A 23707-nucleotide genomic window follows, 5' to 3' on the forward strand; every position below is an offset into this window, starting at 1 on the left:
GAAGGACTATAATTGGGAATTTCGGAGAGGACAGTCTGGCCCACCACAGGTAGAGTGGTGAAAGATGTGCCTTCAAAGAGTAACTGTGCCTTATATCAGACCTGCAGGTGAGGAGACATAGAAGGGAAGGAGAAAGAGGCAGAAGGTGGTGCTTCAGAAAAATGTATGCTCAGGGTTCACTCTCCCTCTCGCTTGTTGTTTGGGTGGTATTCTTCTTGTTCTGTTCCCTACCCTGAGCTGCTCCCTGGCCAGCAGTATTGTGTCGAGGCTCAAATGATCATCTTGGTTCCTCAGAGATGACTTGGAAAGGAATTGGTCGGTTGGGTGCAGGCAGAGCCATGAGCTGTGAGTGAAGGCTTTGTAGCCTGGTGTCACTTGGTGTTTTTTTCAGAATTGCCTTTATCTGGGAATTCAGGTCTTCTTCCCTGGCCCTTCTTGTCCCTTTCAGGTCGCAGCTGCTCCCTGGTGGTTGCCTGTGAAAGGAGCCAACTGGAAGCACCCTGAGGGTCCTGACTCTAATATCTCCAAAAGGTGAGTATTAAGTGGCCATTCAGTTATAACACACGATGCTTGTAAATGTACCTGTAAAATTGGACCAGGAATGGAGGTGCAAGAAAGGGTTGCTTGCTGCTTCTGCGACTATTTTCACATTTTCTAGTGTTCTGCACACAATATTCATTCAGTGGTCATGTGGTCAGTGGCATAATAGTATTTCAAACGGATCTATAAACATTTTCCACCCAAGGGAAAAGAAACCCTACTGAAATGTGCCTCAGTGTGTTTCTATTGGCATTTATACATCAGCAGTGAAACAGAGGAGGTCTTTAGAAGATCAGCAATTTCAGAGCATTCAGTGTGGATCTGGTTTTGGAGAAGGAGACTAAATGCAAACTGCGTGTGTCCAGGTAGTGTGTCCTCCTTCTGGGATTTGAAGCCCTGTCTCTGGCAGCAGATGACTGAAGACTTTTGTGCTGTTTAATATATTTTGACTTTGTGGGCTGATAATGGTGGAAAATCAGTTGTGACTTCGTTATCTAAAAGCTCTAAATGCTTTAGAAATCTGTATTTTTTCTTAGCCCATAGTTAGTGCCATGCTTTTCTAGCAGGAAACCTTGAAACTTGCTGATCCACGTTTTTATATGATCACTTTCAGTCCAGACTGGGTTGCACATGCCAGAGGCAGTGTTGTGGTTGGGTACATTGGGTATATCACTGTGTGCTTGGATGTGACTGTCTTCATTCCTCTCTCTCGCAGGCAGGTGGCAATGAGGTTGGCAAGAGCTGCTTAATCAACTAGTTCAAGTTTCAAAACTGCTGTTTGAAATGAAGTCACTCTCCAGCCTAGATCTAGTAGAGGCTGGTGTGTCTTTGAGTCCTCTAGGGACGGGGCTACGTTAGTGTCTGAGGGCTGAACTGCTTAGTAACAAGTCCGTTGTCCCTTCTCCAAGGGCAATGAAAGAATTATCTGAGGCAAAAATAGAGATAATATCAGGAGGCGTTGTTAGGGGGAGACAGAGGAATTTAGGACACAGCCAGCAGAGGAGAGCTGGAAACCTGCCATGTGAATCTAGTGGTGTGGAAGTATGGCACGAACCTAACCAAGTACAGCTTGCCACATGGAAGTAGTCAAATGGGCCAAGAGGCACCCACTGGCTTGGTAAATGAGGCAGGAAGTCTGTCTTCTGGATCAGTACCATCAGCTCGTGGAGCATCTTGGTCTGTTAGAGGCTGGGATGGAGAGGATTCTTGGGACAAGAATGACAGGCCATTCTTTCTGTCTTTTTTTTTGAAAAATGAGACCACAATTATAAGGGCAATCCTGCAACCAAACCTCTGTAAACTGGATGGCTTGAATCACCCGAAGAAAAATACTTTTTTATTAAATTTCTGCAGTTCCCTGTTTCCTGGCTTGGCTGCTGCAGAAGATGGTGTAGCTTAGGAGTAAGGGCTCTTTCTCATCTTGCTTCTCCCTCAAAAACCCCACGACTGCCAGAAAAGAACGTGCAGTGAAGAGAAGAGTGTGCAGGGAGGTGAAGAGCGTGTGCCATTAGATTGCAATGAAAACTTTCCTACTGAGAATCTTGGCCTCTTGTTAAGATACTGTTAAACTTGGGGTCCCTGAGCACCAGTGATCCCACATGAACCCCTGTGTCAGTGGTTCTCTCCTGGCAGCAGCAGGTTTCTGAGGGCAACCTGTGAGAAAGCCCAAGCTACAAATGTCTTAAACTCTTTAGAGCTGTACAGAAAACTGTGAAGAGATGAACAGAACTTAATTTTAATTTCTCTGCTAGCTGCATTTCCCATCTAGCATCTACTAGTAGCCTTCTTGTCTGTCTTTCGTAGGAGAGAAGCTATTTAATCTGGTGCCTTCTCCAGTTGTAACTGGGAATTTCCTCACAGTCCTTTGTGGCCATCTCCCAACAGAGTGCCCATGTTGTGTGGCTGTGAGATTGCCTGGTTCTGCTGCTGATCTTGCCCTGTTTCTTTTGTTCCCCAGAATGGATCACCCTGTTCTTCACGTTTCCTGGAATGATGCTGTGGCCTTTTGCAGCTGGGCAGGGAAACGATTGCCCACCGAGGCTGAGTGGGAGTACAGCTGCCGGGGGGGCCTGGAGAACAGGTACCTGTCATAAATGTGTCCCTGAAAAGCCTTTAAAACTGGTGTTTAGGAGATAATGAAGAGTTGTGCAGGGTTTTATTCCCCTCAGTGTCTTTTTCCTGTGTAGTATGTCCATCTGTGGTAAATACAACACTGAATTACTCTGAGCAGACTCCTTTAGGTAAGTGCATGTCCCTGAATGGTGTGTGCTCATCTGAACTCTGCAACGGGAGGAGAGAACCCAGGAGAGGGGGAGATGGGACAAAATGCCAAGTCCCAGGGCTGCTGCTACTGCAGGAAATGAAAGGCACAGAGAAGGATCTCAGTGCCGAGGCTGAATGAGTTGCAAAAGAGCTTAAGAAGTAAATAACTCTGTCACTGCAGGGTGATTGTGGGGCCACTGCACCCACCTGGCTCCTGACTGTGGGCTTGGGGAGGAGGGAAGCCAAGGGGAATCACAGGCTTGTGCCTTCTCCTTCCTGCACCATGTGCTGCACAGGGCAGTGCTGTCTTTCCCTCCTCATGGACCTACTGTCCTCCTAGAATCCTTGCTCTCCTCAAAAACCACCTAGATGCTGGTGCAAATGGAACTGGAACACAGACAGTTCTCTGGGGTAAGGTGGGGAGGAAGTTTGGGATTTGTGTGGTGCGTCTCATATTTTTTTTTTTCTAATTAAGATTTAAAAAAAAATAGAAAAGAGAAAAAAGTGTTTGCCAGCTGTTCTTCTCTGTGTCTTTTAATAGACTTTTCCCGTGGGGCAACAAGCTTCAGCCCAAAGGTCAGCATTATGCCAACATCTGGCAGGGAGTGTTCCCAACAAACAACACCGGGGAAGACGGGTACAAGGGAACGGCGCCTGTAAGTGTGTCTCCAAGTGCATCAGTCCTTTGGAAACGAGCTTTGTCTTCCTAAAACTGAGCTCTGCCTTCAGCACAGTGAGCTGGGCCTGGTTTCCACTCGGGTACTCTTTCACCTTTAGATTTTTAAAGAAGTCACAGTGTATCTCACTGCAGGCTTGAGTATTACCGAGGGACACTTTTTAAAAGCTAATTGAAAAGTAAAGATTACTTTCATTTAAACTTTTAGTTCCTCTTAAACTGACCTCTTTTCCCCTTTCCAGTCAGGTTATAGTCAGATGCTGAAATACTCTCTGACTGCGCTTTTGGCATTGCAATTTTTTGCACTCTCATTTTTTGGATAGTTGTTTTCAAGGCACAAAAATCGTGCAATAGTTTAAAAGAAATGAAACTTCCCTTTTTGGAAAGGTTGAGTCTGTCTTATGGCAAACAACAGAGTGGAATTTTAAGGTCAATCGGGGGTATGAATGAAGTATTAAATGATAGTTAAAGTAAGTCCAAAGAGTCTCATCAGCAGAGAAGCCTGTGTGTGAGTTGAGCGTGTGGCAAACAACAGAGTGGAATTATAAGATAAATCGAGGGTATGAATGAAGTATTAAATGATAGTTAAAGTAAGTCCAAAGAGTCTCATCAGCAGAGAAGCCTGTGTGTGAGTTGAGAGCCAGCCTTGCTTTCCTGGGGTGGGAAGGGGAAGCTGGAATTTTTAAGCCTGTGGGGGTTAGATCAGGAATGCTACGTGCAGGTCTGTGTCTGCTCAAACAGGGACCTGTTAGAGCATTGGTCCCCAAATCCAATGGGAAGACACTGTGTGCCATAGTGGGAATGTGGTGCTGAGATTGTCAAGGGTGATAAGAGTTCATTCTTTTGTTCTGTTTTACTTAAGTGGAGCATGTAAAGGTGTTACAGTTCTGCTGTCTGCTGCTGGGATATGAAGGCAGAAGCTCCTAGTAGAGATAGATGCCCCTTTGACAGATGGGTTTTCAGGGTTAAAAGCTGTATTTCATGTTGAGTGGCTTAAAGACCTGGCCCTTTGTTATATCTCTCACAGGTCACTGCGTTTCCTCCCAATGGCTACGGGTTGTACAACATTGTAGGCAACGCCTGGGAGTGGACCTCTGACTGGTGGGGGGTGCATCACTTGCCAGAGGAAGTTCACAACCCTGTAAGTATTTTACTGGCACCACAGGAGGTACAGAATTCCCTCTCACTGCTCTGATCTGGTTCCTGTTTGGAAACCCACTCTGTGCTCCCCCCTGCTGTGTCTGCGTGGGGGTTAGATCAGGAATGTTACGTGCAGGTCTGTGTCTGTTCAAACAGTGACCTGTTAGAGCATTGGTCTCCAAATCCAACAGGAAGATGCTGTGTGCCATAGTGGGAATGTGGTGCTGAGATTGTCAAGGGTGATAAATTTGTTCTTTTGTTCTGTTTTACTTAAGTGGAGCATGTAAAGGTGTTGGAGTTCTGCTGTCTGCTGCTGGGATATGAAGGCAGAAGCTCCTAGTAGAGATAGATGCCCCTTTGACAGATGGGTTTTCAGGGTTAAAAGCTGTATTTCATGTTGAGTGGCTTAAAGACCTGGCCCTTTGTTATATCTCTCACAGGTCACTGCGTTTCCTCCCAATGGCTACGGGTTGTACAACATTGTAGGCAACGCCTGGGAGTGGACCTCTGACTGGTGGGGGGTGCATCACTTGCCAGAGGAAGTTCACAACCCTGTAAGTATTTTACTGGCACCACAGGAGGTACAGAATTCCCTCTCACTGCTCTGATCTGGTTCCTGTTTGGAAACCCACTCTGTGCTCCCCCCTGCTGTGTCTGGGGTGGGCTGTGTTCTGGTGGATTAGGAAGTAGAGTTCATTCTTTTGTTCTGTTTTACTTAAGTGGAGCATGTAAAGGTGTTGGAGTTCTGCTGTCTGCTGCTGGGATATGAAGGCAGAAGCTCCTAGTAGAGATAGATGCCCCTTTGACAGATGGGTTTTCAGGGTTAAAAGCTGTATTTCATGTTGAGTGGCTTAAAGACCTGGCCCTTTGTTATATCTCTCACAGGTCACTGCGTTTCCTCCCAATGGCTACGGGTTGTACAACATTGTAGGCAACGCCTGGGAGTGGACCTCTGACTGGTGGGGGGTGCATCACTTGCCAGAGGAAGTTCACAACCCTGTAAGTATTTTACTGGCACCACAGGAGGTACAGAATTCCCTCTCACTGCTCTGATCTGGTTCCTGTTTGGAAACCCACTCTGTGCTCCCCCCTGCTGTGTCTGGGGTGGGCTGTGTTCTGGTGGATTAGGAAGCATCGCACCACAAGTCACCCACACAGGAGCTGTGCTGCTGGAGTGCAGTTTCATTTATTTAGTTTTTTCTGGACAGGCCTTCACACCTGGTTAACAGTTGAATGCGTCCAAACTGGCATCATACTATATAAATCAAGAATTTGCCAAAGCAGTGGAATTACTTACAAATAAAAAAAAGAGAAGGGTTTGGTTTGTTTATGCTGTTACGAGCTGTACTATCTTTTTTTTTTTTTTTCAAGTAGAGAACAAACCATCTTGAATTATCTTTATGGCTTCCACTAGCTCATTTAAAATGCAACATGCAATAAAGCTGAAGTTTATGGGGAGAAGTAGCTTACTGGGCTGTGAGAGGTCAGTCCTTGGTTTTGTCTGTGGCAGGCAGAGGCCGAGGTCTGTGAGCTCTGTGTGCAGGGTTTCTCCTGCTTATCTCTCTGCAGATTCAAGTCCTAATATTCCACCTCCTTCCTCTCTCATGTGTCCAGGATGACTAAACCTGTGAAATGCCCTGCTCTGCTCTCACAGAGCTTGTTTTGTTCAGCCCCAGTTATCTGTAAGGAGAAAACCAGCTAAACCTCACGGGGCAGGAGCTCTCCGTTGGCAGGATTTGGGTATCCCCTTATGAGATGTGCCACCTGTTCTCTCAAGGAGCAGGTGATGGGACAAGAAGAAATGGCCTCAAGTTGCTCCAGGGGAGGTTTAGGATGGATATTAGGAAAAAATTTTTAAACTGAAAGAGTTATCAAGCCTTGGCAGAGGCTGCCCAGGGCAGTGGTGGAGTCACCATCCCTGGAGGGATTTAAAAGCCGGGCAACCGTGGTGCTGAGGGACATGGGTCAGTGGTGGGTTCATCAATGTTGGGTTGATGGTTGGACTCGATGATCTGAAAGGTCCCTTCCCACCTAGATGATGCTGTGATTCTAATTTCTGTTGGTGAGCAGTGTTAGTGGCCTAGTTGTGGCCAAAAAACCCTCCTTTTCCTTTGGACTTTAGCTGTGTTGTATCTCCTTCTCCTACTTTTCTCACATATTGCATAAATTTATATGATGGGATTTGAATATTTCATAGTAGTCAAGATTTTCTGCCAGTTTCTGTAACTCAGCAGTAATGGGAAGCTGTATCCCATGAATTGTCTCTCTGATGGATAAACACCTGCCTTTTTCCACCTTTGACTCATGGCTTGCATACACACACAGCTGAAACTTACATAGAGCTCACACTTAGCATTCAAACTGCTGCTTTAGATTTATTTCTTTCCCTGTTTGCATACTGATTGATTAGCCAAGAAACAGCTGCTGTCTTGCACTTCTGTTTCCATTCTGGTGGGGTTTTTATATGCAATTAAGGATAAATTATTTTTATTCCTCTACCTCAGGAATGGAAACAAGGCCAGATTAAGAGAAACATTTCTAAAGATGAAGCCTTGAGCAACTGGCAGAATGTAAATTTAGATGAAAGTGAAGAATAGAATGAGCAAACTTTGAGTATTGATGTGACCACAGGCTGGAGAGTCAGGGGAGGAGGAGGGTGAGCAAAGCTGGGCTTTCCCTCCCAGACTGTGGAGGAATCACAGAATGCTATGGGGTTGGAAGGGACCTCTGGAGATCATCTCCTCCAACCCCCTGCCAGAGCAGGTCCCACAGGAACATGTCCAGGTGGGTTTGAATGTCTCCAGAGAAGGAGACTCCACCACCTCTCTGGGCAGCCTCTGCCAGGGCTCTGCCACCCTGGAGTATTTTTTTTGAAGTACGGCTACTGTGGCACGATGCTTGGAAAAAAAAATAATCCTTTTTCTTAAATATTGCAGTGTAACACCTTCATTAGGTGGACTTATTTAAATGAGAGGCTTTTGTGTTCAGAAAGGCAATGCGGCAGAGCTTTGGTGTTGAATTAAGGTGCTGGTGAGAAACAAGCGTGGTGTGACTTCTCCCTGTTAAACTCAAGGCTGTTGAGTTTGCTGAAGGTTTTTAATTCAGCACAAACATTTTGCAGACACTTCAGAAAGTTTTTTAAAAAAATGAGATGTTAACGACGATGCTATAGGGTTTTTTTTTTCAGTTGGAAACTAATTGTCAGAGTGTAGTGTCTGCGGCAGAGCACTTCAAAGTGAATTCCAAAGGGTTTTTCTGATTAAATGGAGAAGGAAACTGAATCTCACAATGTGCAAAGGTGTCCCAAAATAGCCAGGCTGCCGTTATCTTCTGAGACATTAAAAATGATTAGCACTGTATCTCTCAGAGCCAATCTGTGTGTCTCTCCAGAGTACACGGCAGCGTAACCCATATACAGGGTGTGCTCTTTCTGCCTAAAAGCCTGGGAATTCTTCTAGAGGGTCAGAGCTCGCTGCAAGTTTCTCTTTAACATACTTAGTTTAACATCTGAAATCTTCCAAGCAGTTTTCTAGTACTGGGGAGATTTGGGGTACACCGTGGATTGGTTACAAGGAATGTGTGGGACTTTGCACACAGATTTCTTTTTTATTTCTCTGAAATCGATCGGTTTGTGTTCACATTTAAGTACCCAGAGCAAAACTGAACTGGGACACCTGAGAGTGCTTTGGAAGTTGTTTGCTACTTTTTAAGGTATTAGATACTGGGGAGATTTGGGGTACACCGTGGATTGGTTACAAGGAATGTGTGGGACTTTGCACACAGATTTCTTTTTTATTTCTCTGAAATCGATCGGTTTGTGTTCACATTTAAGTACCCAGAGCAAAACTGAACTGGGACACCTGAGAGTGCTTTGGAAGTTGTTTGCTACTTTTTAAGGTATTACATTTAAATCATGCTCCAACAGGGAACCAAACAATGTTCTTCCCCTTCTTTGCCAGGCATGGGACCTGTGCAGGTGAGGATTGGTGCCAAATAAACAAACTTGAAAGGTTTTTACGTGGCTCGGGAAGGGGACAGACTGCAGAGCTTAGTGCTGTGTCCTTGCCATGATGAGCTGTGAAGGGCCACGACATGGACACTGTGAGGAATCGTGGGTTTGGGGCTGGAGCCACAACTCTCAAGGCATCATAATGTGTTGTGGGTGCAATTTTTAAGAGCAGTGTGTCAGTATAACCCGAGATTGGCTTGTACAGACCTTTCTGTAAGAATTTAATCAGAGACTTCTACAATGAAAAGTCTCCTCAACTGTTCTAGGCCAGACACTTGTTTCTATTGTAGCAGCGGCTTGTTCAGAACAGAAGGAGCAAGTGGCTTGGATTTGGAGTTCTCCTTCTCACCAGATGTGTGTGGGGAGCTGCAAATCTCTCTGTTCTGTTTTGACTTAAATGCCCCCATTTCACAAGGCCCAGGGATCAGTGGGGGTTGGTGGGCTGGACTTAGATAGCTGGGAAAGTAAATAGTGCTGTATTTGGACAGGGTCTAAGTAACAGATTGTATGTGGTGAGGGACCTTCCCCGTCACCTGGACCACAGGGAATGGTCCCTCCAGTTCCTGGGAGATCCTGGGCTTGGGACTCTCCCAGGAGAAAATGGGAAGCACCTGAAGCAGTGCCATTCCCTCCGTGCAGCAGGAGGGGCCGGTGGAAATCTGGTCCATCAGGGAGCCAGAAGGAACCAGGATAAGCCAAATCTAAAAGAGCTCTCTGTGGAGAAGTCTTTTACACTGGAAAATAACTTCTAGAGTGTCTGAATTTCAAGTGAAATAGTGTCTCTGCACTGTGACCTGTTCTGATTTCCCCTCGTCTCTCAGCACTTGAAGCCATCTTGGAGTTGCAAGTGCTTCTGGGCTGATTTTTTTCACATAAGTGGGGGAAAAACCTCCCAATTTCAGACACACTCAAGAAATGTTGCAAGTGTGGAGAAGTCTTTTACACTGGGAAATAACTTCTAGAGTGTCTGAATTTCAAGTGAAATAGTGTCTCTGCACTGTGACCTGTTCTGATTTCCCCTCGTCTCTCAGCACTTGAAGCCATCTTGGAGTTGCAAGTGCTTTTGGGCTGATTTTTTTTCACATAAGTGGGGGAAAAACCTCCCAATTTCAGACACACTCAAGAAATGTTGCCTTAGTACATCTTGCAGCTACCGTTGGGTGCAGAAGGGCAGGACTGGGAAGCACTAGAGTTGGGGTTGTTGTTGTTGTTTGAAAAATCTAGATTGTTGTTTGGCAGACAGCAGCGAGTGCATGTGAGCTCAATCACACCACACTCCCTTTTGTGGGGCCGTTTGAATCGTGGTGACTTCTGGCTCAGATTTATTTTATCCACAGTGCGGGGTTCCTTATGGCCTGCAGTTCTGCTTGAAAACCCATTTAGCTCCATAAAAAAGTGGCCATGTGGGTGACTATGCATAGAAAATCGTGATGCAACTTCAGGAAGCATTTCATTTGTTTGATGTAATGAAAGAAATACAACTTCCTTTTGCATTAAAAAAAAAAAAGCTTTTATGATGTCTTTTAATAACTCTTTAAAGAATAATCCTGCTCAGAAGCTGTGGTAATTGAATGCATGAGCACTTGTAATCGTGCAATCAGGCTATAATGTGTCTGTTACAACATTGTACTGCAAAATAAACGTGCCAATATCCAGCAAATCCTGTTCTTTACCTCCGGAGTCAAAGTCTGAGCAGCTCTGGCGCTGGACACCCCAACGCAAACGCCCTCCTGCTCCAGCACCAGACGGTGCCCTCTCCAGATAACAGCACCCAGCAATATGGCTTGATGGAACAGAGATTTGCTTGTTTTAATCAAATGGGACCTTAATTGCTGTGCTCTGATTAGCTGTTTATTATGGGTGAGTGCAATTAAAGCAGGTTTCCTTTATTTGGAGGGGAGACACCAGCACGAGCAGATGCTGAGATTGCAGGGCTTCTCCTTTTTTTAATGATCTGAAATCTGTGCTATTGAGCTGTGACATTGTCTGCCTGGACTTTTGCAGGGGATAGAGCTTCTCAGTGCTGTGATCTTGCTTCAGAGGCTGGGGGGTTTCAATTTAACTTGGTTTTTCATTACCAAATAACTTTCACTTAATTTTTGCCTGGCAGAAGATATTTGTAACTGATAAGAAGAGCTTATGCAATTACCATTTTCTTTGGTTCAGGCCCTTCTTCAGTCGGTGTTATCCCCGTGGAATTGCTGAAACATACAACAGTCTTATGGTTGGACACTAAACCTTCTGATCCTAAATCAGGGTGCTCCTCTTAGTTTATAAAGGTAACTTTGGAGCGAATAGCAGCGATTGCAGTTCTGCCTTTGCATTACTGGTTTTAATGGGAAATCCTGCTCAGCAGCTCCATTGTTCTCTGGTTTGTCTTGTTCTCAGGCGGCTTTTTTTAGGTCAGTTTTATTCCGGCTGGCTCTGCCCTGGCTTCCCCCAAAATGAGATTCCCAGGCTGGTGGGGGTGACTGTGCTCATGAGAGGCTTATTTTAGAGTGGGGCTGGGAGCATCAACACGTGGAGTTTGGGAAACTGTTTCCAGAGCCCTTGGAAATGGAATAATCCTGTCCCATGGAGGAGAGCCCCGGCTTGGAAAGGAGCAGACGCTCTGGGTGTGGTTTTCCTTGAGGATTTGTAGGGTACAAATGCAGTGTGGGCTTTGCTTTGTCTTCTTTTTTTGCTTATCTTAGAGCCTTTTGCAATAAATGTGCAACTGCTGAAGTCTCAGTAGGGGAAGTGTTCCCTGTGAAGGCTCCCAAAGCCCAGCCCAGCTCAGTGCCTTCTGTCGTAATTCAGGGTGTTCTTCAGGGGCTTCCTACAGTCCCCGGGATTTACTCAGTGTTACAAAGGCTTGTTTTCTGCTGAGCCTTCTACAGCCTCCCCTCTGGTAATGTAGGAGCTGGGGGGAGACAATGAGATCCGGTGATAATGAGAAAAGCCAGAGAGGTGTGAAATCCCCTCCTTAGGAACCTACATCTTAAAGGGAAATTACTCCTGGATTCAGGAGATACTGCAGAAGTGAAGTTTTTCTTTGGTGACTGTGTTTGTGTTGGTCAGGGTGGTGTTCTTGGGCTTTGCAGGAGGCACAGGACCCGTCAGGTACCAACAGGAGAAACAGAGGAGACAAAAATAGCGGGGAGAACGGCTTTTTCTGCAGTTGTCTGGTTTTAACCTATCAGGCTACTTTTTAATGATACTATTTCATACCAGTTATATACTATTTTATATCAGTTATGTACTCTACAGCAATGAATTCTTTTTTCCTAACCGTTTTCCTAACCTGACAGTTTTTACAACTGGGCTGATGACTTTTTCGCAACCTGTAGTTTTTGGTCTAGGTGATGTTCTGGGCAGAAAGTGCAGGGATTTGGAGAATGTCACAGCTTTTTTCTCTTCCTGGATTCCACACATTCTTCTGATCAGGTTTTGTCTAGAAACACAGACATGATTGGGACACACTACCAACCAGTGAAGAACCAGCTTGTACCTCGAGTTAAGAGTAAAGTTTGTTATTGGAGACTTGCACATGCTAGGAAAACATCTTTGTTGCACGTGAGGAAGAAATGTGCATCAAAGCAAGCAAAAGAGTGTGTTCTCCAGGAAGCCCAGCTTTCTTCTGGAGCTGTTAGGCCATTCTTTGGAGTTGGAGTTGAACAAGAATAGTGAAACAACCTTGTTAAATCAATTCTAGGGCCAATTTCATAAGCGCTTCAAATAAATCACGCTGCAAATGTACATGTGATTACAGAATTGTTGTTGGTAAGGGCAGTGCTTTCTGCAGACTCTTTCGCTGTTGTGATCTCCCATGGGAATGAATTTAGTGTGTGGTGAGTGGGAGACGGCACAGGATGTCTTGCTGCTCGGTCACTGATGTGTTTCAGACCTGATTTGGGGCTGGAAAGAGAAGGAGCACCAGCCCTTGGGCATCACGGCCCCTCCCCACAGTCCCCACAAATGCTGCACCTGCGTTTGGAAAAGTGAAGTTCTCCCCAAGCCACTTTTGGGAGCTCATGGGTTTCCATGGGTTTGTTTCAAAGCGATGGGATTGATGGGAATCACAGGTTTTGCTACACGTGCTGGTTGGTGTGTGAAAATTTCCTGATCTCTTATAGGAAAAGTCAGAAATCACAGAAATCTACCTGTTTCCGTAGATCACTACTCGCTCCTTGTTGCCACTGTGCTTTTTACAGCCTATAATCAGGTGCTTTGCACAAACAAAGCTCTGGGCCAGTGGGCAGCAGCTGGGCTGTGGGATGTATTTGCAGCAGTGGGGAGGGAGAAGTGCCATGGCCTGGCTGCCAGTCTCTCTCAACTGCATCATTTCAAGCTGTCTGGCCCGTACAGACACAGCTGAGATGTGTTTGCTTTGACTATTTCTGGCTGCTCCTGACCCATCTCCCTGTTCTTACAGCTCTTTATTCTGTAGTTGGCAGCTGTTTCTCCTTGAGCACTGACCAGTGTCCTCTCCTCCACAGAAAGGGCCCCCGTCGGGGACGGACAGAGTGAAGAAGGGCGGATCCTATATGTGCCATAAGGTAATGGGGAAAGGCCTGGGGTAGTCCCATATTTCCTCTGAAAGTACCTGGTTTGACAATGAAACCATCTTCTGACAGTTTCCTGCCAGCCCAGGGGCTTGCTGAGGGGTTTTGTGCAGTTTGAGGAGCAATACCTAATGTTCTTAAGGAATTTTTTCTGGTGAGCTTGGAATTAACCCAAGCTGCTCCACCCAGCGTGGATTTTAGATGTGGCAGTTAAAACTGATGTACATCTATAATGCTGTTTTCATTCTAGTGCCTGAGTGATACCTGTAAGGGCATGGAGGGGACTTGTTTTAGTTCTAGAAAGACTCCATTGAGAAGGGGTATTGGGTGTTTGCAGACAGATCTCTGGGAGATGAAGGTTTCAGCTCAGCTGACAGCAGGCTTGAAATCCTTCCTGAAAAGCCGGGATGGCACCGCGGGGCAATAGCTCTTCCTGAGACAGATCAGGCTTTAAACTCCACTCACGCAACACTGGCGAAAAAATGCTCATGGTACAGCGCTTCAAATAAATCACGCTGCAAATGTACATGTGATTACAGAATTGTTGTTGGTAAGGGCAGTGCTTTCTGCAGACTCTTTCGCTGTTGTGATCTCCCATGGGAATGAATTTAGTGTGTGGTGAGTGGGAGACGGCACAGGATGTCTTGCTGCTCGGTCACTGATGTGTTTCAGACCTGATTTGGGGCTGGAAAGAGAAGGAGCACCAGCCCTTGGGCATCACGGCCCCTCCCCACAGTCCCCACAAACGCTGCACCTGCGTTTGGAAAAGTGAAGTTCTCCCCAAGCCACTTTTGGGAGCTCATGGGTTTCCATGGGTTTGTTTCAAAGCGATGGGATTGATGGGAATCACAGGTTTTGCTACACGTGCTGGTTGGTGTGTGAAAATTTCCTGATCTCTTATAGGAAAAGTCAGAAATCACAGAAATCTACCTGTTTCCGTAGATCACTACTCGCTCCTTGTTGCCACTGTGCTTTTTACAGCCTATAATCAGGTGCTTTGCACAAACAAAGCTCTGGGCCAGTGGGCAGCAGCTGGGCTGTGGGATGTATTTGCAGCAGTGGGGAGGGAGAAGTGCCATGGCCTGGCTGCCAGTCTCTCTCAACTGCATCATTTCAAGCTGTCTGGCCCGTACAGACACAGCTGAGATGTGTTTGCTTTGACTATTTCTGGCTGCTCCTGACCCACCTCCCTGTTCTTACAGCTCTTTATTCTGTAGTTGGCAGCTGTTTCTCCTTGAGCACTGACCAGTGTCCTCTCCTCCACAGAAAGGGCCCCCGTCGGGGACGGACAGAGTGAAGAAGGGCGGATCCTATATGTGCCATAAGGTAATGGGGAAAGGCCTGGGGTAGTCCCATATTTCCTCTGAAAGTACCTGGTTTGACAATGAAACCATCTTCTGACAGTTTCCTGCCAGCCCAGGGGCTTGCTGAGGGGTTTTGTGCAGTTTGAGGAGCAATACCTAATGTTCTTAAGGAATTTTTTCTGGTGAGCTTGGAATTAACCCAAGCTGCTCCACCCAGCGTGGATTTTAGATGTGGCAGTTAAAACTGATGTACATCTATAATGCTGTTTTCATTCTAGTGCCTGAGTGATACCTGTAAGGGCATGGAGGGGACTTGTTTTAGTTCTAGAAAGACTCCATTGAGAAGGGGTATTGGGTGTTTGCAGACAGATCTCTGGGAGATGAAGGTTTCAGCTCAGCTGACAGCAGGCTTGAAATCCTTCCTGAAAAGCCGGGATGGCACCGCGGGGCAATAGCTCTTCCTGAGACAGATCAGGCTTTAAACTCCACTCACGCAACACTGGCGAAAAAATGCTCATGGTACATCTCCTTTTCCATTAAAGCTGTCCTGCTCTCTTTCCCTTCCAGAGCCCCCAGCTGGCAAATCATTCTCATAATTAGATTAAACTTTCTACAGCGAGATCCCATTTTTCTACGCTGATTTCCTTCTTAGGTGAAATCAATGTCAGATGTTAATTAGCAGTTTTGATTAAATTAACACTGGAATAGACTCTTCTCCAGTGATGAATAACGTGACCCATTTTAAAGGCTTGTGAAGATTCTAGTCTGTCCTAACCCTTTTTTTTGTTTTGTAGGTGATAAAACTAGGCTGTGTATCAAGACAAAAAAAATCCCAGTGAACACCATTAGTAGGAGGGCTCTTTACTGGGTGCCTAAAAGTCTATTCAGACTCTTTTTCAGATGCTGCTCAGCCTGGCAGAGCTGACAGAGCTAAAAAGGTGCAATTTTAGCCTGTACGCTTTGCAGCTCCCTTTGATTTTTTGGAAATATTCTAGCTTTTAAGTCCTGCCGTGCTCTGTTGAGGTTTGGGGTGGACTCTGCCTGCGGGAGGGTGGCAGTGTGTGCTGTGACCTGGGAGCTGGGGGGAACTGCTGCTGGGATCTCCTTAGATGGAGATGGTGTGAGCTCAGGGAGATAAACACGGGTTCCCCGCTGCTCTGCGGGGATGGCACGGTCCCCGGGCTGTGCCCTTGGTGGCAGAGCCTCTCTGAGCTGTCACCACCCTTGCTGTTATACACTTTGCTTGAGGAGCTGTGCCCAAACTCCAGAAGGGGTCTGTGTTTAAAGGAGAAATGCTTCCCTCTGCACAAAAGGAAAAAGAAAAAATAAAAACTGAACACCTTTTTATTATTATTATTAACCCAGCTGTTCCAGAAATCTGGTTCACAGCCTGACCAGCGGTGTGTTTCTGTCGGAGGCAGGAGCCTGTGGCTGGAGGGGATGAGAGGGAGGATAAGGACCAAAAAGCCTGAGCCAGATCTTTTGAAGTCATGGGGAAATGGGACAAAACTGGGGCTGTACTGGGGTTGCTGCATAAGCTCACAGGCTGCTGCCCCAGCGTGTTATTAGTGAAATGAGCAGCGTGAGTGTCCTCCTTCGTGCTAGGAGGGAGAAGAGCCTCTGGGCAGTGAGTCTGGCCTCACCTAGCTAATGCTTCAACGGGTTAGTTCTGCAGTTTGGAGATCACCATCCCTAACACAGGTGATGGAGAAGCTGTGAATAGCCTGAGTCTCTCTGTTTCCATGGGCTGTAAGTGTATTAATGCACACTGTGACGTGACATCTGTGCAGCTGGGCAGGTGCAGTTGTGTTCCAGACCAGCCTCTCTACCCTGCTGTAGGGGTCTGACCTCCTCCTCCTCTTCCTCCTCCTCGGAGTGGCTCGGCTGTGTCTGAAGGAGCAGCCCTTCCCAAAGCAGCCTGTGCAGAGCACCCCACGGCAGCCCCGTGCTGAAGCTAAGATAACGTTTTGGATCTAACCTGGTCTGTCCCAGGAACATCAAATCCTGCAGGCACAAGCCAGACGCTGGTGGGAGTGAAAGTGTGGAGGTGTTTCTCACCATCACACATCAGGGGCATCAAATGGTTGTGTCTGGGTGCGAGGACAAGGCCTGTCACTTACTCTTGTGCTCCTGTCTCATGTAAAGAGTGAAATGACCAGGATGGTTCCTCCTTTCATTCCCCGAGAGGCAGCTGCCGGGAGATTGCGGTGTTCGCAGTTGGCTGTTAGGAGTATCAGAGGTGCAGTGGAATCATTTTATCAGTTACTTAATTCTGAATGTTACTGGTTTTATAGCCAGTTTTATAGTCCAGATCATATCTGATTATAAATATGCCTGGAGTGCCAGATACAGGATACCGGAAGGAGTTTGCCTCCAGTTACTCCTTGCTCCCTGTTGCATCTCATCCAGTGGGATGGTGTTTGGCAGGTGCTGGTACCTGCTGCTTTCCAGTGGTTCCTTGGCACACGGATACACAGGTAGAGGCACCGAGATGCTCCCCTTTTCTCCGAGAAGAGGAGCAGAAGGATCCTTTTAGCTTTCTCCCGGGGCAGGATGTGTTTTGAGTCAATATTCCTGTTACCAGACCCTCTGCCATTCAAGCTGCCTTTTTGATCTCTATATCTGGTGGGATCTCCCTGGTTTCTGACGGTGGCTTTGCCCAGTCTCAGCTCATTGCTCTCCCCAGCCCTTTGAAGTGTTTCTCTGCATTACCCCCCCTGATTCTTGCCTAAGGCCCCCTTCTCCTCTCCCTGGCAGTCTCACTGCTACAGGTACCGCTGTGCAGCCCGCAGCCAGAACACCCCCGACAGCTCGGCCTCCAACCTGGGCTTCCGCTGCGCCGCCGACACGCTGCCGGGACACTGAGCCTCACCCCGAGCCACAGACCTGGGGGGGTCACACTGCCCACACAGAAGAGGAAAATCTCCTCCTTGGAGTTCCCATTCAGGGAAGAACATCCAACGCTGGTCAATGTTGCTTGAAGAACCTTCCTGTATTTTTCCTTGGGGAACATGGACTTTCCTCCTGACCAAACTTCTCATCGGTGAACTCTGCCCATCGTGTTTTAAAAGGTTGATTAATAGCTCCTTTAGAAAAGATCTTTTATTAAGTAGTTTTATTGACCTGGAGTTTGAATTTCGACACTGAGCTCCAATAAACAAGGACTTTTTAAACTTCTAGACAGCTTTAAAAGAAAACTGAAGCAGTTAATAAATTCTAGACAGCTTTAAGAGGAGAGGGGAGGGGTTGAGAAGAGGGGAGGACGGGCCCCCAGAGAGCTCTGGGCAGGGGCAGGGAGTGCAGCCCGACTCTTACATTCCTGCTGCCCTGAAAATTGGGTCCAGAAATGTGCTTTTTCCAGTGAAATACTTGCTCCTCTTTAGAAAGTGCCTTCTGCCAAGGGGTGATAATCCTCAGGGTCGTGATGGTCAGAAAGGATGTACATATTTGAATAAAATTTCAAGCATTTGTTTATGCTGCTGAAGACATTCCTTGATGGAAAAACACTGGCCCTCTCCTTTGAATTTTTCTTGGAGGCGATGCAGGCTTGTTCTGGGGACTGGCACGTTGCAAGCATGGGGGCAGTCGGAGCTGGAGCTAAATAACTCGTGATTTCACCCCAATAAAAGATCACTGCAATGAAAAGATGGCAGGTGTAACTGGGAGCATTAGGGCCTAATAAAGTAAACTTTGAAACTGTTCTGTTTAATGTGGTAGTTAGGGTATGGTGACTACAGGCAACAGTTTAAAACAAAACAAACAAAAAACCCAAACCCCAAAAACCTCGACACACGAAACCAGCACTTTCCCAGCAGGAGAACAGTGGTGGATTAACAAAACCTGCAGCCAGGCCAGCGTTACCTTTTCTGGAGTGACTCGGGTTCTGGTTTAACACAACCTGGGTTTAATCCAAATCCAGCTCCTGCTCCACCCCATCTTTGGTGCTGAGAGGGAGATACTGGAGAACATCTGGGGCACCTCCTGCACCACCAGCCTCCAGCAGGGCACGGAGGTCATTCTGGGAAGCAGAAAGCAATGCTTCCAGGAGACACCACTATGACACGGCACTCACACGAGTGTGATAAAAGCTGTGGGAAATGCTTTGCATATTAGACTGCCATACCAGCATTAAACATTTAATTAAAATCTATGCATTAAAAACATCTTTTTCACTGGAAATAATAGGGAAAGAGTCTATTTTTGTCTAAGGGAACGTCTCTGCCACAAGAAGGAATACACTTTATGAAATATTTTGCTTAGTGTTGGTCTTATTTTTTTATTCCACATATTGGAAAATTCTGATGTCTTTATTTAAATAAACAGCTTCCATCAGGTACGTGTCAGTGGGTGTGCGGTGGGTGGCACGTGGGGAAAGTCTTCCTGGGGGAACGGGTCCCAGTCCTGCAGCTTTTGCCTGCATCGTGGCTGCTGTATTTTATCACAAGGTCTTTCATTGAACAACTTTGAATTCCTCGGATCAGATTGCAATGGGAAAGTAAAGCTTGAGTGAGCACTGAGTACTGAAATACTGCTCATCAGTGGTGTCCTTTGGGAGCAGAAGGAAGGAGGGATCACACAGAGCTCAGGGTCTGAGCTGTTGATGGGATGCCCTGAGGAAGAGCACACTGGCCTGGGAAGGGGCAGACTGGGAACCAGGGGAACCCAAAGGGAAATTCAGCAGGTAGAAACAAGAGTCTGTTTTCTTTTTTAGTCCCTTCTGAAGGGATTTTTTATTTTTTAGTAGGATTTTGCTCCACGCCGCCAGGCAGAGCAAAGTCTAATGCACATGCTATATGGGAAGAGACCATTAACAATTGTCGGGGTGGTTCAGAACTCGAAGACAGCGCATGATTTTGTGTTCTTGCAAGGCCTGGGAGGTGGCTGGCTGCTCCCCGCAGCACAAGGCTCTCTTGTTCCGTGCTGGGGAAGTTTGTTCTAAGCAGGTAATTGATATTCAGTTCACTTCCCAGAGCCGTGTGGGCTGGCTGGGCCCGGGAGGTGGGATTGGGGAGACACAGAGGCTCTGCTGTGTTCTCTGGTTTACTGCTGGCGATGCAAGGACCAGATATTCCTCAGGCTGTTTGGGGGGGTTGTGTTTTGGGCTTATTTTTTAAAAAATCTACACTTCCTTAACTACTCAAAGTCACGCCAAGTACATACTCATAACAGGAAGCCAGCAAACAGTGCCGTCACCTTGAAAACCCATCTAATCTCCAGGACTAGGAATACAGATGGTACAAAACCAGTCCTGACACTTTTTCCAGCAGGGAAGGAGGAAGCAGATCCCGGCCCTCCAGGCCAGCAGATGGTGGCTGGGGCGATGCCCTTTGGGAGAAGAAAACCCCCCAAAGCCTCAGAATAGGACAAGAGACCTCACAACCTAAGCTGTCCTCTGGTATCTAGTGCATTCTGGGACCTGGAGAACTTCTCTTCTGTAGAAGGAGGTTCCCTTAATCAGGCAAGGAATACTGTTAATGGTCACTACTCTTAACAAGTAGCTGAAATCCTCTGGAAGCTCTCTGTACTGACAGAAGTGACACTTGGTGATTAACCCTAAGAAAAACCACGTGGTAATTTTTACCTTAAACTAAAACCCCAGCCGTAGGTAAATCTCAACAGCAGTTCTTCGTAACGGAAGCACGAAGATCTGTATGAAATGGGGAAAAGCTAACGCTGAAACTTAGCAAGTATAGGTAAACACAAAGCAAGATCGTTTAGAAAATTGCAAAAATAGCAGCAAAATGGATGGGACCGGAGACACAAAACAGGGCAAGGACACAAAGCATTTGGGCTGATCTTTCTGGGCAGGTTTTTTACATAAATAATAATTAGTTATTTATGCTTTATGGAACAAAAAAAATGTATCACAAGTAATTAAAAAAAAAATAATTTATTTTAACAGGATGTAAGAAACCAAATGCCCTTGTGCAAACGTCAACATTCCTTGGTCTCATCCTCTGGTGTAATTGTCAACATTTCTTCTTGTTACCATGTCCTTTCTGTGCACCAATGCTCAAGTCCATTCTTGCAGAAAGGTACAGACTGAGAGAGGTGCTTTATCCTACAGCAAATGGGCAGCAGGAAACAAGAAAAGAAACCCCAGGCCTGGGTTAGTAACTGATTTTGGAACATCTCAAAGCTCCAGTGCTCCCTCATATTGTACCATCCACCTTGAAAACGGATGTTGCATGAAGTTATTCTCAAAATCTTGTCTTCTAGCTGTTCCTCAAAATCACATGTGCTTCCTTAGTGGAATACACAATCAGAGTTTTATTTAACTGCATTTAACTACTAGGGAAAATGATGGTTTTTTGGTATACTCAGGGACTGAAATGCAACGGAGAGCTCCCTGAGAAAGCATCTGGTGTGGAAAAGAGGGAGCTGTCCCAGGGTAAGAAGGAAGCACACGTGCGGGAACCACAGTAACAAGGTTTTCTCAATTTGTTATTTTCCTCTGAAGATTTTTGTTCTCTGTTAGTTATTGGTAAATTATGGAATCTCCCAGAATAATCATAGGAAAGTTCCTCTCCGGCAGCAATATCAGTGGCTGCAAAAAGTGCCAGTTTAGGCACCATGGAGTCAACTCGAACTGGCACCATAAATAGATTAGGTTCACAGGAATGATTGAGGAACCTGCCCACGTTCCCGATGTACGTGGGGTCAACAAAGGTCTCCATGACCCCCCCGCTGTGGAGGTGCTCCCTCACCGCTAGGATATAGTTGGAATCCTTTGAGGTCTGGGCCTGAATTCTTCTACGTGCCTCAGGAAAGCCTAAAACTTCACCGGCGTATTCACAGACAAATCTTCCTTGAGCTATGGATTGCAGAGTGCGAACGCCCCACCCTTTCTTCTCAGTCTTGAACACCTCGAGCCTGAACTGCAAACCCCTCTGCACAACCCTGTTGGGACAGGATTCCCCACACCGGCACATGGAATTGCACTCAAACACAGGCCTGGCGTATTCCTCCTCTGTGTCCGCAGGCCTGAGGCACAAACTGCTGTAATTTTCCCCACGGCACAGACACGAGCAGGCGGGCACCACGCAGGAGCTGGTAAGACAGGAACATCCTGGGAAGGTGATTTCCGTGGGGTCCACATGTCCGTCTGCTCCAGCCACGCTGTCTGGGCTGTACTGCAGAGAGAACAAGAGTCAAACCCTCCTCACCTCCAGTGCTGCTTTCCACAGAGGCTATCCCATTTTTAAGAAGCTCACGTCTGGCAACAACTGATCTCTGAACTGAACTGACATCACAAACACTTCACTTTCCTGTAAACGTCTAACTACCAGCCTAACATTTCTAACACATTGTAAAGAATACAAATCAGATATTCCATATACGCCAAAAAAGAATCAATAGCTTCTTAGCGACTGAATTCCTCAAAATAGTCTAACTGCCAGAAAAATAAATTCTTAGCTGAAAAATATCAGCTAATTTACTAGATACTATTTTTATTTATAGAAATAGCAAAGCATCTTTAAAGTAATTTTCTCCCCCTTAAAAATGCTCAATAAGCTACTTATAAGATTAGTCCACAGCTATTTTAAGTCACAGAATTTCCAATGTCCATTTTTGTTAAAAATGAAGATACTTTCAATTTATCTCTTCACAATGTTGCACTCAAACTTGCTCCTGCTAATTCTGCGTTGCACTAGCACACCTCTACATAGTTAATAAAAGATGCAGTGACTACTCTATCATCAGGGTAGAATGTGAGATGGCATCTGCTTCACCCTAAATTCTGTCTGCGGGAACAGATGTGGTTCAGTTGAAGCAATCCAAGCTGAAAATCAGGTTCTCAAAATTACACTAATGCCCCCAACAGGTGAATGATTATAAAACCACGGACTGCTGCAAAATAAAAGCTGACAGAAACTTTGCTGCATGTGAGAATCAAAATATAAAGACAGCTGCATGTATATTTTTACTTTCTTCTCAGCATTCAGCTTGCAAAGCTTTATTTAGAAACATGGAGTATATGTGCTATTACTAAATATTACACTTCATAGTAGCTTATGTCTGGCAGCTTCTGGGTGTTGGGAAACATGCCAGTTCATTCAGGAAGTTCTTTTTTCATAAACATCAGCTTCCTCAGTCATATGGCTTTACTCAAAACCAAGTTCAATAGTCCCTTATCTGTTCCCATCTTCTCCCATTCACTGCCTACAAGCGTTCCTATTTCTGTTAAACACCTGCACACCGTGCAATTTAGGAAGATTGGGGTCTGCTTGGATGAGGTCTTTCTTTTATTCTCCCAGGCTTATTAAAAGCTACATCATTCTGATTTGTGAAGGCTCTTAACATCGCTGAAGCGACCTCCTGGGCAATAAGGTGTACTTCCAGGAAACAGGTCTGGAATTTACTACAAGTACTACAGAAGACAGCAGAGACCGGGCTGTGCCTGAGAAGGTATGACAAAAGTTAAGAGTTTAAAGCGTTGCCCTGTATTTCAGATTGTACCTTTTCTTGTAAAGTGCTTCAGACGGTTGTGCCTCGGGAAGCGTCTGCCAACCCTGTCAGATTTTTAACCCCAGTCTGGTTTCAGCCTGTGCCCGAGCCTATAGTGCAAGCACTTTACTCTTCCTGAAAGGTGACATCTCAACTGCGTGATTAAAGCCTACAAAATGCCATACGTTTGAGGAAAAAAAAAGCGCATATATATGTAACTAGAGAGGACTGCGAAGAAAGAGACCATAACGAGAGCACCGAGGGGCCAGGCGCGGAGGCCTAAGGAGCCCCACAACCCTCCCTGGCACCCCCGCCTTGGGGGTGTCCGGGACGGGCTGGCTGAGGGGCCGCCGCCGGCAGACGGGTTCCCTTCTCCTCCCCCGGATCCCCCTCCCTGTTTCCCGGGGCGACCGTGGCCCTCACCCGTACCTGAAAGGCCGGCGGGGCCTCCCCGGGCGGCCACAGCCCCACAGCCACCGGCTCCTGCCCGCCGCTCAGGTCCGCCATGGCCCCGGCCGCCACAGCCATGGCCCCGCCCCCCAGCCGCGCGGGGATTGGCTCTCAGGCGGCAAAGCCTCTCTTTGATTGGGCAGAGGGAGGGACGCACGGCGTGCCGGCGCGCAGGCGTTGTGGCGGCGCGGGAGCGTGCCCTCGTGCGGCGCGGACAGGGAGCCGCCATCTTGTGGCCCTCCCGCCCTCAACGAGGCCGGCGCCGTGCCCAGCCGCTCGCCGCGGAGGGGATGGGCGGCCGGGGCAGCCCCGCGACGCCCTGCGCCCCGGGAGT

General features: G+C 46.7%; 2 protein-coding genes across 2 annotated transcripts in view; one reads left to right on the forward strand and one right to left on the reverse strand.

The window, feature by feature from the left end:
• SUMF1 (sulfatase modifying factor 1) overlaps positions 1-18807 on the forward strand; it is a 49451-nt gene extending 30644 nt beyond the window's left edge. The window contains exons 8-9 of the mRNA XM_014946603.1: positions 13106-13165; positions 17233-18807. Of these exons, the coding sequence (XP_014802089.1) occupies positions 13106-13165; positions 17233-17340 (168 nt within the window). The 3' untranslated portion in view covers positions 17341-18807. The remainder of the gene's footprint in view (positions 1-13105; positions 13166-17232) is intronic.
• Positions 18808-20349: 1542 nt separating this feature from the next.
• On the reverse strand, positions 20350-23444 carry LOC106890714 (histone-lysine N-methyltransferase SETMAR). Its single transcript, XM_014946689.1, has 2 exons — positions 23353-23444; positions 20350-21608 (listed from the first exon to the last, which is right to left on the reverse strand). Exons 1-2 carry the CDS (start codon positions 23428-23430, stop codon positions 20796-20798), a joined length of 891 nt encoding a protein of 296 aa, XP_014802175.1. The 5' UTR covers positions 23431-23444; the 3' UTR covers positions 20350-20795.
• Positions 23445-23707: the final 263 nt, after the last annotated feature.

The sequence above is a fragment of the Calidris pugnax genome, unplaced genomic scaffold (genome assembly GCF_001431845.1).
Source record: "Calidris pugnax isolate Ruff unplaced genomic scaffold, ASM143184v1 scaffold81, whole genome shotgun sequence".
Taxonomy (NCBI): Eukaryota; Metazoa; Chordata; class Aves; order Charadriiformes; family Scolopacidae; genus Calidris; species Calidris pugnax.

Excerpts from the sequence above, each read along its gene's own strand:
- LOC106890714 (XM_014946689.1), bottom strand. The coding sequence starts at position 23,430 with ATGGCGGACCTGAGCGGCGGGCAGGAGCCGGTGGCTGTGGGGCTGTGG. Across the intron at positions 21,609-23,352 it reads AGGCCCCGCCGGCCTTTCAG|TACAGCCCAGACAGCGTGGC; the intron begins GTACGGGTGAGG and ends TTCTCTCTGCAG.